This window comes from Diadema antillarum, unplaced genomic scaffold, assembly GCF_040938485.1.
Source record: "Diadema antillarum isolate AM-2024a unplaced genomic scaffold, OU_Dant_1.0 seq00001411_RagTag, whole genome shotgun sequence".
Classification (NCBI taxonomy): domain Eukaryota; kingdom Metazoa; phylum Echinodermata; class Echinoidea; order Diadematoida; family Diadematidae; genus Diadema; species Diadema antillarum.
Genome location: NW_027272165.1, coordinates 1,269,946 through 1,288,482, shown reverse-complemented (window position 1 = coordinate 1,288,482; position 18,537 = coordinate 1,269,946). Strand labels below are relative to the sequence as shown.

Here is an 18,537-nt window from a genome sequence, read left to right as displayed (position 1 = left end):
AGATAGACAAGTTTCTTGGGTATAGAGCATTTCGTTACATTGCAGCAAAGCCCTAGGTCCTAGGACATGAAGGGGCCAAAACCAGGTACTTTTGGGAATTCGGGCCCCGCGATTCCCGGCACTACACGCATGCTTAATAGGTCTTAGTAATTCCCAATCCCAGCCATGTACACTGCGAAGTTCAAAGTGACTTATTTAAAGGACATGATGCGCAACTCTTCAAATTTTGTCTTTTCAGTGTCAGATAAGCCTACTCACTTCATCCTGCAAAAGTGTGCCAACTGTGTATCTAATGGAGTGCTTTAATTTCTCTTGTCAGCTGCATTCAAATGGATATCTTTAAAAGGCAAACAACTGAACTACACACGAGATTGAAAGCCTGCGTATTGAGGAGGTGATTGAATCGGTCATTGTGTACAATATATCAGCCCTATATAATCAATGTGTTTAGTTTAGATATTGACTGTGTATGACACACTGCCAGTTTGGCACACCCGCATAGGCGAATAACCATGAACGTGGCACTTTTAGGGGTAAAACACACAATTTCCCCCACACACATTAATACTGACGTCACCACATGTTGACATATTCCACACTGAATAATGAGTCGGTAATCAGTGTAGCTACCAAGTACACGTGTACACTAGCCAAAGGGTAGCTTTTTCAAGTCTCACGCGTGAGTCACGTTCTGCTAAGTGCACGACGGCAATGGCATAAACATTTCAAGTAATTTTTCCAGTATAATCATGAAATGATGATGATGATGATGATGATAATAATAATAATAATAATGATAATAATAATAATAATGATAATAATAATGATAATAATAATGATAACAACAATAATGGTAATAATAATAAATTATTGTTATTATTATCATCATCATTATCATCATCATCATCATCATTATCAGTATTGTCATATTATCATCATTTGATGTAATTTCCATGTCATAATGCGTAAATGTACCACAATATGTACAGAAAAATCTTCTGTCAAAGAACAGACTCTACAATAGACAAAAATAACATGAACACATCACGACTCCTCTCCCCATCCCTGATTTACATACTTTTTGATCAGTTTAATATCAAAAGAAACACTATTAAATAATATTTTGATAGGCCTATACATGGTAATCATGGGCAGGTGAATGAAGTATTCCTTTTCAAACAATTATAAGCAGCAACAAGATTAACAAATGCAAGAGCCAAGATCATAAAACAAACAAGAATCTCTTCCTTTTATGTTAATTCTTCTCTCTACTCTTTTACATAGACCCTCCTCCCAAACTCGCCTTCCCTCGTTCCTACACCCCCATTTTTTTAAACCTTCCTACTCCCTTTGTACTGGTCTAATCGTATATTCTTGTACCTTAACCCACGAATCCACACCCCCATCCACACACACACACACACACACACACACACACACACACACACACACACAAGACTACAGCATGCACACAATTATAGCTATCATAATCATTGTAACTACCTGCATAGAAACCAAAAGAAAAGTCCTTGACTTGTGGCATACTCAGTAGCTCACATGGCTCAGTTGTGATATTAGATATCCGGCACAAAAGCATGTATTTCACAGAATGCACGCAATGATGAAATTACCCTTTGACTACATGTACTCAGATTGAATATGTACATGTCCAACAATTAAAAGCCAGACCAAGGTTTTACATGTAATTTACTACCCTCTCATTTTGGTACTGAAGTGCTGAAGTAGGCCTGTTGCATATACCTGCACAAATACACACACACACATACATACAGACACACACAAACAAACAATTTTTTTTTCATCTTGAATTTGAGTGCATATTGACAATATATTATAATATTGACAATATTGACAATACATGATATACAAGGAAAAGTAGAAATTACGCGGTGCGTAATATATGTCCCCGCCGGAAGTAGCATTTAGTAGCAAAATGTACAATATAGGTAAAAAATCAAGGTCAAAGGTCAAAGAAGTCAAAGGTCAAAATTCTGTGTAGAAGTTTTGAAGCCCTCACCTAGTGCCATCACATAAAGGAAACAGAATCGAAATCGGGTTAGAAATGGCGAAGGAGTAGCATTTTGTAGCCAATGTACAATATAGGTCAAAAATCAAGGTCAGAGGTCAAAGAAGTCAAAGGTCAAAATTCTGTGTAGAAGTTTTGAAGCCCTCACCTAGTGCCATCACATAAAGCAAACGGAATCGAAATCGGGTTAGAAATGGCGAAGGAGTAGCATTTTGTAGCAAAATGTACAATATAGGTCAAAAAATCAAAGTCAAAGGTCAAAGAAGTCAAAGGTCAAAATTCTGTGTAGAAGTTTTGAAGCCCTCACCTAGTGCCATCACATAAAGCAAACGGAATCGAAATCGGGTTAGAAATGGCGAAGGAGTAGCATTTTGTAGCAAAATGTACAATACAGGTCAAAAATCAAGGTCAAAGGTCAAAGAAGTCAAAGGTCAAAATTCTGTGTAGAAGTTTTGAAGCCCTCACCTAGTGCCATCACATAAAGCAAAACGGAATCGAAATCGGGTTAGAAATGGCGAAGGAGTAGCATTTTGTAGCAAAATGTACAATATAGGTCAAAGGTCAAGGTCAAAGGTCACGACTGAAATTCTGTGTAGAAGTTTCAAAGCTCCCATGTAGTGCTATCATATAAAGCAAACAGAATCAAAATTGGCTCATAAATGACAGAGAAGTAGCAAATTGAAGATTTTGATCACACACGGACGCACACACGGACGCACACACGGACACACGGACGGACGGACGGACGGACGGACACACGGACACACACACGTGCGGAGCCCGTTTCATAGTCCCCTGCTCGAACTCGTTCGGCGGGGACAATAATATATATATATATATATATATATATATATATATATATATATATATGTATATTTATATTTTGGATCAAAAATTTGTCTTCCATTGATTGGTTAAAAGAGCTTCACGTGATTATAGGTATTTTGAACTATTTTAGAGTGTTGGTGTGTTTGACACTCCATGAAGTACTATTTGCAAAATGACGTCACTTTTATGACGACATTTTGCAAATAGTATATACTATTTGCACAATGATGTCACAATCACCCTTCTTTACAATCAAGTGTACGTGGTCCGTCCACGTCCGGTCCCGAATTCTAGTGTTCAGGTTTGCAGCGGCCATACGAGCGCTTGGATACATGCGACGGGCAACTCTGGCGGTGCCACGGCTGCTACGTTTTTCAATTTCCGGTCTCTCGCACTGCTGCGTATTGCAGGCGCTGCGCTGCCGCCGCAGTGCGTGCGGCTAAGCCGAACTGCGACCAGCCCCAACACGCAGTGTTGCAGTGTAACTGTGTACACGGAGCGTCCCGGGGTTAGGCTAAGCCTATAATGATTTTCACTTTTTATTCAAATTTTTGATCCAAAATATAAAACAAATATGCTTTGCCTAGTTTCGAGTTTCTTGTTAAAACTATGGGCCTCGGTGACTCCAAACTAGTACTATTCACTTCGGGGCTGCGCCCCTCAGTGAATAGTACTAGTTTGGAGTCACCTCTGCCCATAGTTTTAACAAGAAACTCTCAAGGCCAAGTATATTTGTATAATATATCCCTAGTTGGCACCTTAGGGAGACATATTTGGGGGAAGTGTCTTCATTAGGGAGACAACTGGTCATTAAGGAGACAATTTTCGTGTCTCCATTGCGTAAATTGCCATTGAACATGTATTTTAAAATTTGCATATAAAACAAATGGAAATGCCTTCCAAATGACCCATCTAGGAGTATATATATATATATATATATATATATATATATATGGTGTGTGTGTGTGTGTGTGTGTGTGTGTGTGTGTGTGAGACGGAGGAATGACTAGCAGACGTTGCAGTAATGTTCACTATGGCCTTTTATTCTCCCAAGCTTTCGACTGTGTAACCAGTCTTTTTTAAGGGCTTGATGAGACATAAACATAAAAGCAGAAAAGCAACCAATTTGCATTTGAACAGAATAAGGCAAAATAAAAACAAAACAGAATATAGACAGCAACATGACATTCACACCAATTCGCGAGTCATTCCTCCGTCACACATATACCTAAAGATAATGCAGCACCCACAACGTACGAGGCCAAGCCGCTTCACCTTATATATATATTATATATATATATATATATATGAAGAGTTTGTTTGTAAAAACCGATAAGTCCATTTTTGAAGATTTTGTAGTACGGTCTCTGTCATAAAGTACAAAATAATACCTTTTAAATGATATATTGGTCACTACATATAAAGGTAAACTTTTGAAGTTATGGTCAAAAGAAGCAAAATTTTTCGTATTATTCTCTTTATTTTTCTTGACCTTTAATCGCAAATATCTCCATTTGGTAAATATGGACTTATCAGTTTTTGAGAACTCTTCATATGTATTCAAAATTCAAAACAATATTTATTATGTTTGCTTGTGACGTGTGAGATTATCATACTGCTATGCATGAACTTTGCAGACCAATGGAGAATGCTACTTTGTATGAATGTAGTACATCTTGTCATTTTGATTCATTTGGAGCAATCTGCCTCCTTAATCAGTTCCATACGGGAACCTGGTGACCTGTGTACTAAATCTATAGGGATTTCAGAATTCAGTATGGAATGGGTTAAGTTTGGCAATGAGAAAAGGGTTTTGCCTCATCCTTGTCGGTTTCTTCATAATTTGGTTTGTTCTTCTTTTGTGTGTGGGGGTTGGGATAATACTCTAATTTCTCTCACATAGATGGTATTGTGATCTCTCTCAGCCATTGTTTTGTTATGATGATGAGTCATGGTTAGTGTAACATACATGTACTTGATTCAAGTGGACTGGTCCTCAAAAGTCTCGGTCAAGCACTTAATGTAGTGTGAAGACAATGATCAAACTTAATGAAATCAAAAACTTTTAGTGCTAACCACATCACTTGGATGCAATGGCAATCCCAAATGTTTCTCCAAATTCCTTCAAGCAGCACAAAAAACAAACAAACAAACAAACAAACAAACAAACAAATAAACAAGCAAAATCATAAAGTTTCTGTAACTAACAACAGTAGGCCTACTAGCATACAGACTGGCTTATCTTTCTGTACGTGGTCAAGTACTCACTGCACGGTGTGATCACCTAAATTACAAGTGCATTGTACCAGCAACAAACCAAACACGAACGTCATCAACAAATGTCATCAAAGTCTCTGCGGAATGCAGTTTAATGATGATTTCTTAAATGTGGAGCGGAAATTTAACTTACATATGCTCATTGCACTGGGTCTTCTCAATAAACTTTAATCAGAGAAGTAATATGGCCTCTAATACTTCTAACATCACACGCAATGGCTGCACTGAGTTACAAATTACAGCTCTAACCAAAATCAATAGTAGACAAACTACATTGTACAAAGGCATTTCATCTCGGTGGCTGAACAGGCACTTTTCATAGCACACACATTTCTGGTGAATCTCTGTACTTCTTCAACATTCTGGGGTCAGAGTTCACTGTGTTCAAAGCATTGTCACAAAAAAACTCATTTTTTTTTCTAACTTGTCCTTCACGTGGCGTAACACCAAGCAGTCACACATACTATTGAGCTAAAATGGGCAATATGTATTCTCAACAGAGCACCATATGTACTTTGCATTGCCTGATGAGTGATTGAAACCTCATATTTTCAACTTTCGTCGGTCTGATTCCATTCCTAAGGTTTGTTTCTGAGCAGCCTAATCCAAGGGATGCAAACCTCTGCCGCTCAAACAACATACTGATGCACAGAAAAAAAAAAACACACACACACACACACACAAACATAGTTTTCTAATAAAAAAAAAAAAATTAAAATTACGTTTTGGTTAGAAAGTGGTAAAATGGCACAGAGTAAGCATGCCAAGTCATATTTAAGAAAAAAAATCAAATAACATATTTTCTCCTTTTTGGAGAGAGAGAGAGGGAAAGGACAATCATACTAAATATTGCTAGAACATACTTAATGTGGTTGACAGCTCTATAATCTCATTTGGCATATCCCTCTTTTTGACTCATTATACATGAATCACCCTTAAAATGTCACATCCCTGAACCCTAAGTCCTGACTGACTCCTAAACCAGTCTTAGCCTAGATGAAAAACAAAGCCCTCAACCCTAGGCTCTCAACCAGACACTCTTTATCCTTGGTGCAATGCCTATGAATCAGGAAAGAATCAAAATTGGAAACCCTTTGCCCCCCCCCCCCCCCCCTCCATTTGAACACCAAAACTTGATCAAACTGGCAGTTGCTGTTGCTGTTTTGGGTTTTTTTTAAGAAAACAAGTGAATCAGTTGAGAATTTGTTGTTTTTCACACAAGACCAATGAAAATCAACATAATACAAAGAGTTTAATTGCCAGTGACTTTTAGAGTCTGACCCCCCCCCCCCCCCCCCCCCTTTGTATTTAACCGGTCTTCTTCTTGAAAGTGCATTTCCACTCGAAGTGCACTTTGGTTTTATGTCACACATGAAAATCACACAAACAGAATGGCATAATGTTCCAACAAAATCAGACCTTCACTACAAAATTTGAAAATTAAAATTTCACAATAAATTTTATAACACTAAATGGGATATATTAACTTACTTAAACTATAAATCTTGAATGGAATGGATAAAGACTTCAGTGACAAAGGCCAGTGTGTGCAGCTGCAATTTGATTAGGCAATACCTAGAATTTATGACACACATGGAGAGAATGGTGAAAGTTTTGGTGGACAGGATGGGAATACAAGACTTCTCTTTCCTGTGGCTATTTGGCTGCTTCTCCTATCATTTCATAGCGGCCTTGAGATGGCAAAACAATGTATCTACATCCAACAACATTTCCAGTAAATCGAGTTTGAAGTTTTGCAAACCGAGAGCTCTTTTTCTGTTTTTGTTAAACACTCCATATCTTACCCTAGAAGGACCGACAGTATCAGTAATAAAGTGAATGCAAATTGATTTCATGAGACCCTTTATTTTTAGAATAATTTGCATTTAATCAAAACATATGTTGTTTTGCCATCTCAACATAACCACGCTATTGCCATTGATATGACACAACAACGTATAAGTCTCGATCACTGCCACACGTGTATTGTCCTACAACGTCAATATGCGCGCGCTTCTGCAGGTGCGCAATTACTGCATAAACACGTAGATGGCAAAACAACGTATTGTTTGTAAGTACGTTGTTTTGCCAACAAAATTTTGAACAATTCCCACTGGGAGGGAGCGTCATATCTCAGTAACGGAATGGGTTCTGATTTCAAGATTTGGTCAAGAGTTATATTATACCAAAATAAGCTGAAATATGTGACTAAGTCAATTTTCACGAATTTTTGACATACGTTGCTTTGCCATCTAAAGGCTGATAGGTACAGCATGCACTTGGCAAGAATGTGCATCAGTCTTGAAATACTGTATGACTGTTTCCACACAGGGTTCATCCACAGGAGATTGAACACACATGAGGAAAGAGGCTCCGACTACATTGGCGCACTCACTATTAAAAGCAGACAGTTTGAACAGCCCGTCCAGTACATGTCAGTGTAGGCATACTGTATGTACGCCTAATATTTCGTGGGGTTTTTATCTTGCGAATTTCGCAAGTCAGGTGCAAATTGCAAATTCTAATGCGCATAAAAATCTCTGATTCTGACCTGAACGCAATGTGCACACATACATTTCTCCGTCCATTACTATACAGCACATTCGGAAAATTAAGCACTCCCGAAATTAACAGGAAGTCCCTATTCGCGTAATATCAGACTTGCTCAATATACGGCATATATATTAGTTCATTTTTATTTTACATTGCCATGCTACCCTTGAGTTGTTGGGATCTCAAACATGGCAAGAAAGAGTCCCACACAGCATGCTGCTTGCCACTGCCTACAGTGACTCCACATTCATGTCAACTTCCTGGAGAGCTGCCCCAGTCTCTTCCTCACGTCTCCTTCTCCTCTTCTTCTGTCTCTTGATAAACTGTGAAGGGAAAAATGAGCATATATTCATTATTCATGCTGACACTCAATATGTGACATACTGACCATGCGGTGACAAGATCTCGTACCTCTAAAATCTCTTTCAGGAGAGCAAAAGAACTTATTTACTGTTGCAACATTCTCCCAAAATAAATTCCCTGTTGACATTAAATAGTGTAGAAATATATTGCTTTGGATTAGATCAATATTAGTATAGTTTTTAAAACTCAAATCAATATTTTTGACATTCAAAATTGAGTAAGATGGTTTTTCTATACAACTGATATGCCTATTAAGATGCGAGATCTTGTCAACCAAGGGACGATATCTTACTCTCACCCACCTGTAGCATATATCATCCTATTTCAGATGTTCTGTTACATCCTTTTCATTTGCAAGTCTTCATGGCAAACAGGTTGTGTACAAAATGAGAAGATAAGTACTGCTACTGACACAAAGTCACAGACACAATGACAAAAATAGAAAAGTACAACTGTACCAATGCTAGAAAATTATTAACATCAATTATAGTTTTATACCAGATGAGGACAAATAGAAAGAAGACTGTCATACTCCATTAGTACTAAAAGTATCTCATCTATTGATATCTATTTTGTTTTAAATGCACTCTTTAAGCATAAATTACGTATGCACAACAACAGAAGAGATTTCAGTTATTTCACATGACAACATTTAGGAGGAGATAGTGAAGAGAGGTGAAAACACTCTTTTCACACCCACACCCCCCCCCCAACACACACACACACACATATGCAAGACTTCAGTTGGACAGCCACTCACTAATTTTGTCTCCTCCAGTGTGGTGTATGCATAGTTCTCCTCCAGTGACTCGAGAAAGGCCTGGTGCTGTCGAAGTGTGTTTGTGACGGCCAGCCTGGTCTGTTGCACCTGTTTCAGCAGACTGGCGTGATAGTCTAAGGCACTCGGGTCAAAAGAGGTCAGAGCTGGAAGAGGCAATGAAAGATGTGTTATGTAAAATAAGAAATTATTGGTGGAATCACCAACGTGTGACCTTTATGGCTTATATTCATCAATAATACATGGAGAATCAATATTGATGTACTCTTTAACAGTCAACGTTCTGTTATTCATCCTACACTATATCTACTCTCCAAATAAATATTAGGGCTTCTTCTAATGAGAATTCACCTCTCACGCTCAATTTGCATTTTGCACATGATATTTAGTTCGGTACATTTGAGATCATGCACTGCTCACACAACTGAAAAACAACCAAACAACCAAACAAACAAACAAACTTACATTATGTGTCTCGCAGCAACTTCTACCAGTATTTGTCATATTTGTGAAATTAGCAACACATCATAACATTGTCTCCTGCAAAATATGAAACACCCCTAAAGTAGGAAATTGCTATCTTGGCAATTTTGAAAGGGATGATACTATATTGTTTAATATTCTTTCAATGTGGTCCTCAACTATCAAGTTGACCATTTGAAAATTTGTCCTGCAAATCTGACTTTGCATCATACTACACTTGCAAAATTTAGGGCACATACATACATGTACATCTAAATATGCATATGTGCACTTAAACATTTTACAGTTAGTGGTTCAGTGACATGTAAAATGGGCCACACAAGCTGTTCAGTGAAAAAAAAAAAAAAATTATAAGTCAAATGCATGACACTGTAAACCTATCTCTCACTCTGCATTGCATCTCAAGATGAACTGGGTATATGACAAACTGACAGATAAACTAACATGGACAATTCGTTACAGCAAAGAGGAAACCATTGAGGTTTGAATGAAAACAACCTATACTTACTTTCTAAGACCTTTGGGTCCACAGAGTGTGACATCGTGTCATGCAGGTTTGCACTTAACATCTTGAAGTATCCTGGGGTCTGGAAATCATAATCTTTGAGGAGAAAAGCACACAAACATCAACACCATGGAGTCTCACCATTCATACAAATAACCTAAAAAGTGGTTTTATTTTGTAGTTATTACAGATTTTGGGAGGAGGAAAAAAAAATACATAGCAGACATATGTAGTAGTAATAGTAGTAGTAGTACAACACCAGTTTGATTTCACACCAGACTTTACATCCTGTCATCATTGAAGAAAATATTTTTTTCAAAGTGTTTGTTTCCAAGAGTATTTCTTATCCAATAAAAGTTTTCTATTACCACCTGCCATACAAGATGCTCTGACTTCCAAAATGTGTCTCTGAAACAGCCATGATTAGATATGAATCATATCATGCCTTGGCTGGATGCACATTATGTTGAATACACCATAGCATTAAAAAAAAAACTCTGCATTATTTAGAAACTGAAAGATTTTAAATCATGGAAAAACACTGGATCCATAACTTTTCAAACGGATTTTCACCGAAGCCAGGACATGAAAGCCACATGTTTGTGGGCATGATGTCAGTGCTGAGACATTAGACTACAAGTATTTCTCTTAACTGTCCTCAGCAGTACCAATGAAAGGGCTCACACTCTTGAAAAATTAAGTGTCACTACAACCACTAAGTATATGTGCACATCTCCAAGCAAGAGCAAGATATAGCCAGAGCTCCAGGTGGTTGCATAACATTCAAGATGAATGTAAATCCATGGTTTCCACCTACCCTTTAGCCAGTGGCTCTGCATTGAGTGGAGAGAGCTGGACGTCTGGACAGCTGCGTCCTGCCCAGCTTTTCTCCTGGACCGACCCCTGTGATGTCTATGAGCTGATCTAGAGGAAACTGAGGTAGTTTTGTGGCTGGACTCACTGTGGGAAGTTGAAAAGTCACTGGTAATGGTCTTTTCTTCCGAGTCTGTACCGTGAGAGACAGTGTCAAAGTCCTCCGAGTAGTCGCCAGACTTGGATTTGGATTTGGATTTGCCAGAGGAGATGCTACTCACGCTGCGAGAAGTATCAGGGGTCCTTGACCTGGTTCTGGAATTTGTGCTACTTCCCCTGGACCTGCTGGAGCGGCTACGACTGCTTCGGCTGCTGCGCGATCTCGAAGAAGCACTGGAGCGCGACCTGGTCGAATGCTGCGAACTCGAAGCCTGGGAGAAATCTGGGGAGTAGGAATCCGCCACTGACTTGTCCTCAACTTCCGGGATGGATGACGCAATGGACATCGCTAGTGATGTTTCTTCCGCCAGGATGGGCTTTGGTGAGGGAGACGGTCTCATGACTGGACTGATAGTTCTCTCACTGACACTCTCAAAGTCATCTTGGTAGCTGTCGACCACTGGCGTGTCGTTCCGCTGATCTCTCGGGGGAGATGGACTCCTAATCTCCTCAAACTGGAGGAGGTCATCAACCGTCTGGAGCCCCGAGAAGGTTGGTCCCAGACTGACCTCTTCCGCAATGGAGGTGTCCCCCTCAGAGTGGACACTGGACAGGTCGAGGGCAGCTGGCTCCAAATCCTCAATGGTCATTGCTTGGACTAAAGGGAAAAAGTAAGAAGTCAATGGTCTCGCAGTTCACCAAGGGGTCCCGTGAAATAAATTAATGAATTAATGACAACTTCTAGATTAATACATAGCTAGTTGAATCGGTAGCGTAACTGGAGTGCAGTGCTATACTGCTGGGTTCTTTTGCTTTTTTTTTCTTCACTTGCACAAAATGGACAAAATATTGTTGAAACTGAGACAATCTAATGAAGTGTATTTCCACAAGTACTGTAGCACTCACAAATGCTCAAAAAGGAAGCTCAATTTCAGCAATATGATATCTCAAAAACATTTCTAGTTACAGAAGAAAGCCTAGTCCAAGCCAAGGTTAAAGAATGCTCAGTGCTCACGACTAAGACACCTTCTTTCACCCTGCTCCAGTCCACTGACTAAGAATTTGTTCTGGCTGAAGTCAAAGGGGGCTTGGGTGAACCAGTAGGAGGTCTAATGTTCCATCCTGAGGAAGTCATTATATGCTTTGAATAATGAATAAGACTGCTGCCACCTTGCTGGGCTGCTAGGAATGGCACAGGCCTAGTGACATAAAAGTTTTACCTTTTGGTTCAGGAGATGTAGCAGGGGTAACAATCTCACTCTCATCATCGGAAAGCTCCACTGCAGGTTTGTAGGGGGTCACGGCTCGTTTTTTGACTTCCTTCTGTTGTAGATCAGTGGTGAATTGAACAAGACAGTGTTATGAATTGCTACTTTTAATATGCAGCGTTGTACAGGCTTGTGTCAATAGAGTATTTGCTGTAAGTATATTCATATCCTCTTTATAGAAATGATTGGCTTATGTGAACATTGTTTGCAAACATTGAAGCTGTACAAATCATAGTGCACTTGATACATCCATGGCAGTGCCCATTTATGCACATCACTCACACAAATCAAAAGTGGATGTACATGAGTGCAAACAGAAGCCCAGAGCAAACTATGACACTTATGTCAATGACAGAGTTTTCAAATTTTAACTTTCATTGTAATGCACAATTATTCCCATCTGAGAGATGGTACCAAATGGAGATTGTAGAAATCACCATGGCAGTCTATTTTGCCACCATACATGAGAATGTAGATAGCCTGTTGTACACACGTTATCACGTACTGTGACTAAAGAGGTGCAGGGTTGGTGGCAAGATTTTGCTCCTCTAGCACTCACTTTAGTTTTTTAAACAAGCAAAATTTGTTAAATTGATAGGATTGTGTCTTCTAGATTATCCTGTCCACAAAATTGGGAGAAAAGTATTTACATAAGCTGACAATGGGCCAGACTCTGGATGCAATTCAATGTACAGAGTGCAAGCAGCAATTTTCATAAGGTTTTGCTTTTGTTTCTTTTTGCACCCTGTTCAAAGCAGGTATGCATAATCTCATTACTCTGCTGCACTGCAGAACACACAAGTACATTATGTTACAACTAAAAATATGTCTAATCTGATTAATAAGATGTCAGGGGCAAAAATGAAAAGAATGAAGAATATAAATAAATCAATACAGAGAAAGAAAATAGAAAGGACAAACTTTTAAGACCAGGAAAATGAGTTAGAGGAACAAGAATAAATCTATGGTAAACGTTCATCTTCACAGAAGTCCACATCACATCTAAAGTCGTACATACCTTCACAGGAGTGACCACTGGTTCTGGGGAGGAGGCTTGTGAGATTCCTCCAATCAGCTCTGCCATATCCTCTTCGTCCGTATCCAGCTGAGCCATGATCCTATCATAGACACCACCCTTCTTCTTTCCTGCCTTCCCAACTGCACTGGGGGTTGATGTCTGAAATGGTTCCTGCTTCTCCACCAGCGAATCCAGCGTCTTTGTTCGACGAGGCTTTGCCGCCTCCAGCACCTCCATAGAATCCCGTGCATGGAGGCTCCTCATGGGGAAGTCATCATCACTCTCTTCGCCCCCACTGCTGGGTTTACTTGCACTGGCGTCTCTTCCTGGCCCCTTGCTGGTGGACTTCTTCAGAAATCGATTCCCATCCCCCATCTCCGGTGCATCGTCTAGCATGAGGCCAGATGCCACACGGGCTGGTCCAGTCCCTGCCTTCTGCTTGGAGGCTGGACCTGCAAGGTCTGTGTCCGAGGAGTCACTGTCCAGAGGAGCTGTCATGCCCTTTGACCTGGCAGTGATCTTGGCACTGAGCTTGGATGCCCGCTGGAGGGCACTAGATGTGAAGCTTGAAGACGGTCTCTTGGCAATGCTGCTGGCCTGGTGGTGTGCTGCTGTTGAGCTCTTCTGTGAACCCTGCAGCGAGGATTGGCTCTTTGACACAGAGCTTAGAATACAAAGCAAGAAAATGTATTAGAAATGAAGATCTAATTTCAAACAGTAACATTACTGGGGACAGTGTTTGTTGAATTGCCTCCTAGTTAATATTCTGCTCTTTAACTAAACAAATGGTTTCTGTATCCAACATAGAATGTGCTCCACATTAATTCATAACCGCATTGAAGTTAAGCACAAGTTTACCTATTCTACATACCTAGTTGATGACTTCTTCAGGAATTTGCTGAACTGCTGACTGGACGAGGCTGGCTGACTGGGTGCGTGGGACCCTTTGTCATCAGACAGACTGAGGTCACTCAGACTAGAGCTGACATCATCTGCTGCCATACTGACAGGCTTCCTCATTCCAGACGTCTTCTTCGACAGCTGAGATAAATAGGCCTGGAAGAGAGAATTTCAATAAAGATTTAAGATGACTGTATTGTTGCAGGGTATTGGGACACAGGCTGTCTGTGTAATTAAGAAAAATAGAATAAAATGGTTCACATTTAAAAAAAAAAAGAATAAGTGCACAGAATGATGGTTAGAAATACATGTAACTGTATTCAAACGGTTGAGTAGAGTTATATCAGTTCAGTCTCATAATTTCCATTTGCTTCAAATTTAACCATCATCGGCCTTTAGGCGGTTAGTGTCACTAACTTTTATTTCATGGCTACAAAATATTTCCTCCTCAATATGGTTACAAAATATATTTCCTCCTCAATATTGTGTGACATCAATTGAATATGTGACACAAAAGCCAGCATGGAACCACTCAGCTTGTTCGCTTTCACAGAGGTTCTCAGCATGTTTGAAGTGATTTATAAACTCTAGATACTTACTGCAACATCGTCTTCATCATCTTCTTTGGTGGCTGAATGCTTCTGGGAGGTCAACGAGCTGCTTTTGCTCTCCAGGCCGAAGCTCTGGCCACGCAAGTGGCCTCTTGCCTTCTGGAGAAGGGCAGCTGCCCCACTGGCAACAGAGGAGGCGCTGCTCCTTGATCGATTCATGTTTGTTGCAACTATCCCTTTCTCTGCAGCACTGAAGCAGCTATTTCAGGCCTAGCACAGCTGTAAAAAAAAAATGAAAAGAAAAATCTGCACATTAAAAAGAAAAATCATGCTAATGAACCTGTTGGCAGCATTACACATTAAATGAGGGGTTGACACAAAGGGACTATCAACAAAGTTACATTACATTTGTAATTACAGTTTCAGACTGTGTGGGCAGCATGAGCTGTGAAGCTCATGAAGAGCGAGTCGTTTTGAAAAATGACAAAAACTTTGTAATATTAAACGCTTCCTACTACCCACCGACCAAATTTGTTCAAATGCTAGGTAAGTGATTGGAAGTATCTTATTCAGTATTTCCTGTGATTTTCATGCAATTTGGTTTTCTGGAAATTTATCTAGAACTTTATGGAGACAAAAGTACATTAACGGATAGAGTCCAGGTAGGTTCTACAACACTGCCGACTATTCTAATTCAATCTTTTAGGCTCCTCTAAATTTGCTTGTCCATCCATGCAATACCACCATGCCCCTGTGTCAAACATAATTCCAGAGAGTAATTTTCAGCAGTGGGCTAAGCCAGGGGAAAATCATGAGCAGATTTACGTAGGGTCAAAGTTGATGTAGAGTACATCTGGAATATGTACATTGTGGGTCACGACTGGGCTGGGTGTGGGCCACTCTTCTTCTCTCCCTCACTCAGGAGACGCTAATCAAAATTTAGGCAAAATTTCATGCATTGCGTTTGTTTGATTTGGGACATAAGAACTTGATCCTGCTGCTACGAGTACCTTCGGCACATTGCAAGCCAAACGTATTACCAAAACCTCATACAGTGTGTGTAGACCATTCTCTAATGCTGTATGAAACTGCATCACATTTACATGATGATCACGCATAGTGAAAGGTCTAGAAAGTATCTAAATTTTATAATATCAGTACCCTATCACTCTTGAGTTTAAATCTATTGGTTAGATTCTAAACAACTAGATGTCTAACGTTAGCAAATGGTTAACGTTAGAATTTTTCTAGTAGTATAGGCAGGCATGGTGTCACCGGACACCATGGTATTACCAGACACGCATTAGTCACCGGACACCATGGTATTACCGGACACGCATATTTTTGCGTACTAATGACATTCTGTACGCACAAGACTTCGGAGATTAGCCTCACAGAACTTTGTGTGAACCGAAATCGCTAAAAATGTAAAAACATGAAAAAAAAATCACTTTTTACCTCAAATTTATAGTTGAGTGACCCGCACCTCGTCATAGTTAATATTTATGCATGTTTGAATCACATTTCACGACTGAAATTCTATGAAATCCCACTCACATACAGGAAAAATGCTGAAGATTCCAAATAGAACCAAAAGTTCACTGATCGATATCGGAAATTTACAGCTATCGTCCTCAAACGCGAACGATGTGGAATTGAATAGTTGTGCGCTAAGGCCTAGGGGCCCGCAACTCATCACCCGCGCGTGCAGCTCCAATAGACAAAGCACCTAAACTAGAAGTAGAGTCAACCAGTTGTCGATTTCTCACAAGGTTTTTTTGTTGTTGTTGTTGCGTGAACTTTTCGAAATGTTCAAGACAGACATTTTACCGTAAAATACGAAATTTGAGCCTCATTTGCCGATTTTTTTTCTTTGTCATCCGCTTTGTGAGAATGTGTACGGTGATTTGTGGGATAAATAATTTGTGATTCTGGTGCAAGGACTAGGTGCAAAAGATGTCGGCATACTCTTGAAATTGGCCCCACCACTGCGTGTCCGAACTAAGTAATACTACGGCGGCTCGCCTATTTATACTCATGAATTCAGCCCCACCGTGTGGCGTTCATCGGTAGGCAAGCATGGCGGTGGGGCTTCCTTCCACAGTTGATATTACAACTGGTGAATGCGGCCCCACCAAACGGCGTTTACGCGAAATTGATACAGCGGTGGGGCAAATCCCTTTCTTCTCGGAAGGACTCCCTATTAATGTCCCTTGACTAATTTAACGGCCAATTTAACCATAAATACAACCCTACCTAACCCTAAACTCTAACTCTAACCCTAAGTTGCCTAACCCTAGTCTAGATCTAGGACCTACCCTTGCCCCGGAGACCCGCCGCTCTGCGGCGAGTACGTTGTACATTGTACACCAAGGAGAGGAAGATCTATATCTCTCACCTACCAGAAAGATTGCAGAAATTGCTCTCCCAGACGCCCCAAGATAAGCAAGCCACATTCACTGCCAGCCTAATACTGACCGGAACAAGTGACCCCAATATTTCCCAGGAAGAAGCTTCAATTCTGCACATCTACTCCCTTCGCTTCCTAGCTGCTATGCATGTGATCCGCTCATCCATGACATTATAACCTCCTCATACTTGCTGCTTAATATGTTGCTTCATTTTGTCTTCCTCATCTCTCCTGCTCTTTGCTGTTATCTATTGTGTTGACTCTTGTCTGCTGTCTCCGGCTTGACCCATGACCACATTAGTACATTGCAACTATTGTATTACTAAATTTCTGCGAATCTAACGCAGTTCTCCAGGACTGGAGGAAGTCAACAAAAGAAGAAGAAGTTGGGTTTTGGGGCTGCTGGTCGCAGTTAGGACCTAGATCTACCCTTGCTTGCACTTGCTAACGCACGGGTGCACGCGCACTGACTGCGGTGGGGCCTATTTCACGATTTTGTCAGATGTCGATTATTTCATTGCGAATATCGTGTCCAGTAACTAATAATAGATCTACAAACCTCAAATTCAATGCGCAAAAAGACAACTTTTTAGAGGGCTAGCAAGGCTAGTGAGGGGTGTCTATTTCCATTTGAAGCATATTTTCTAGAAACTGGAGCGAACGATTGACATAAGCTGGCGCTGGCTGAATTCGTAATTTCCAGGAGTCTGTGATTATGTTATTTTTAGCCGAAATGTCATCCTCTGAGTACGGAATTCAAAGCCACGAAAAAAAGCGTCCGATGTCCCACCGTACAATGCGCAAATGTCAGTGTCATGTCACCTGACGGCCACTTACGAGAATATGAACATGTGGGACTATGTTACTCGGAGTAAATTTAAGTTACATTCTGAAATTGACTACAAAAAACCTACCGACACAAACTTAAAACGAAAGCTTGAAACGTTTGAAACAATTAATAACATATATTCAAACATTTCGCAGGAGGTGTACGTTACCATTACCACATTTCCACTATCGATGTCTCAACCATGAAAATACCGCAACATAAACAACGAACAGCGCAACGGTAAATACAGTACGCTAAATCAATTCTTGTCACAAGATGGCGCTGTATACATTCATATTTTACTACCGTCCTCGTTGTGTTGTCCCCCCGCGGGCGCGGCGGCCAGCAGCGGTCCGGTCCGCCGCGCCGCTTCGGTGTGGATCTCGATCTCATGCCCCACTGATGGGCACTCAGTAATCGTAGGTTAGCGCGCGTAGCTTGAATCGCTTCCCCATCAGCTGGACATGCATGAGAGATGTCATGTCACACTTCGTAGCTCTATTTCATTGCTTCATATCATGAGAGAGACGATGAGATGATTGTCATAAAATGAATTGGAGGTCTGATACGTATTCTGGCTAGCCGACAAGATCTGAGACCGCAAGAGGTGGAGCCAATTTACCTCTATATACGGTAAAGTTGCACTTGCAGGAACATTCGGTTTAATTATTCTCGAGTGTTGGTTGGATGGTTGGACCTACTAGCTAACACTAGGCGGATCCGTTAGCCCACCGCGCGAAATGAACGTGAACCTA

The 18,537-nt window shown here is 40.4% G+C and overlaps 1 protein-coding gene across 1 annotated transcript; it reads right to left on the bottom strand.

The window, feature by feature from the left end:
• Nucleotides 1–7,935: 7,935 nt before the first annotated feature.
• Nucleotides 7,936–14,807, bottom strand: LOC139709184 (uncharacterized). The gene is made up of 8 exons (XM_071621136.1): nt 14,592–14,807; nt 13,964–14,148; nt 13,093–13,756; nt 12,027–12,129; nt 10,652–11,464; nt 9,838–9,930; nt 8,829–8,992; nt 7,936–8,028 (listed from the first exon to the last, which is right to left on the bottom strand). Exons 1-8 carry the CDS (start codon nt 14,760–14,762, stop codon nt 7,936–7,938), a joined length of 2,286 nt encoding a protein of 761 aa, XP_071477237.1. The 5' UTR covers nt 14,763–14,807.
• Nucleotides 14,808–18,537: the final 3,730 nt, after the last annotated feature.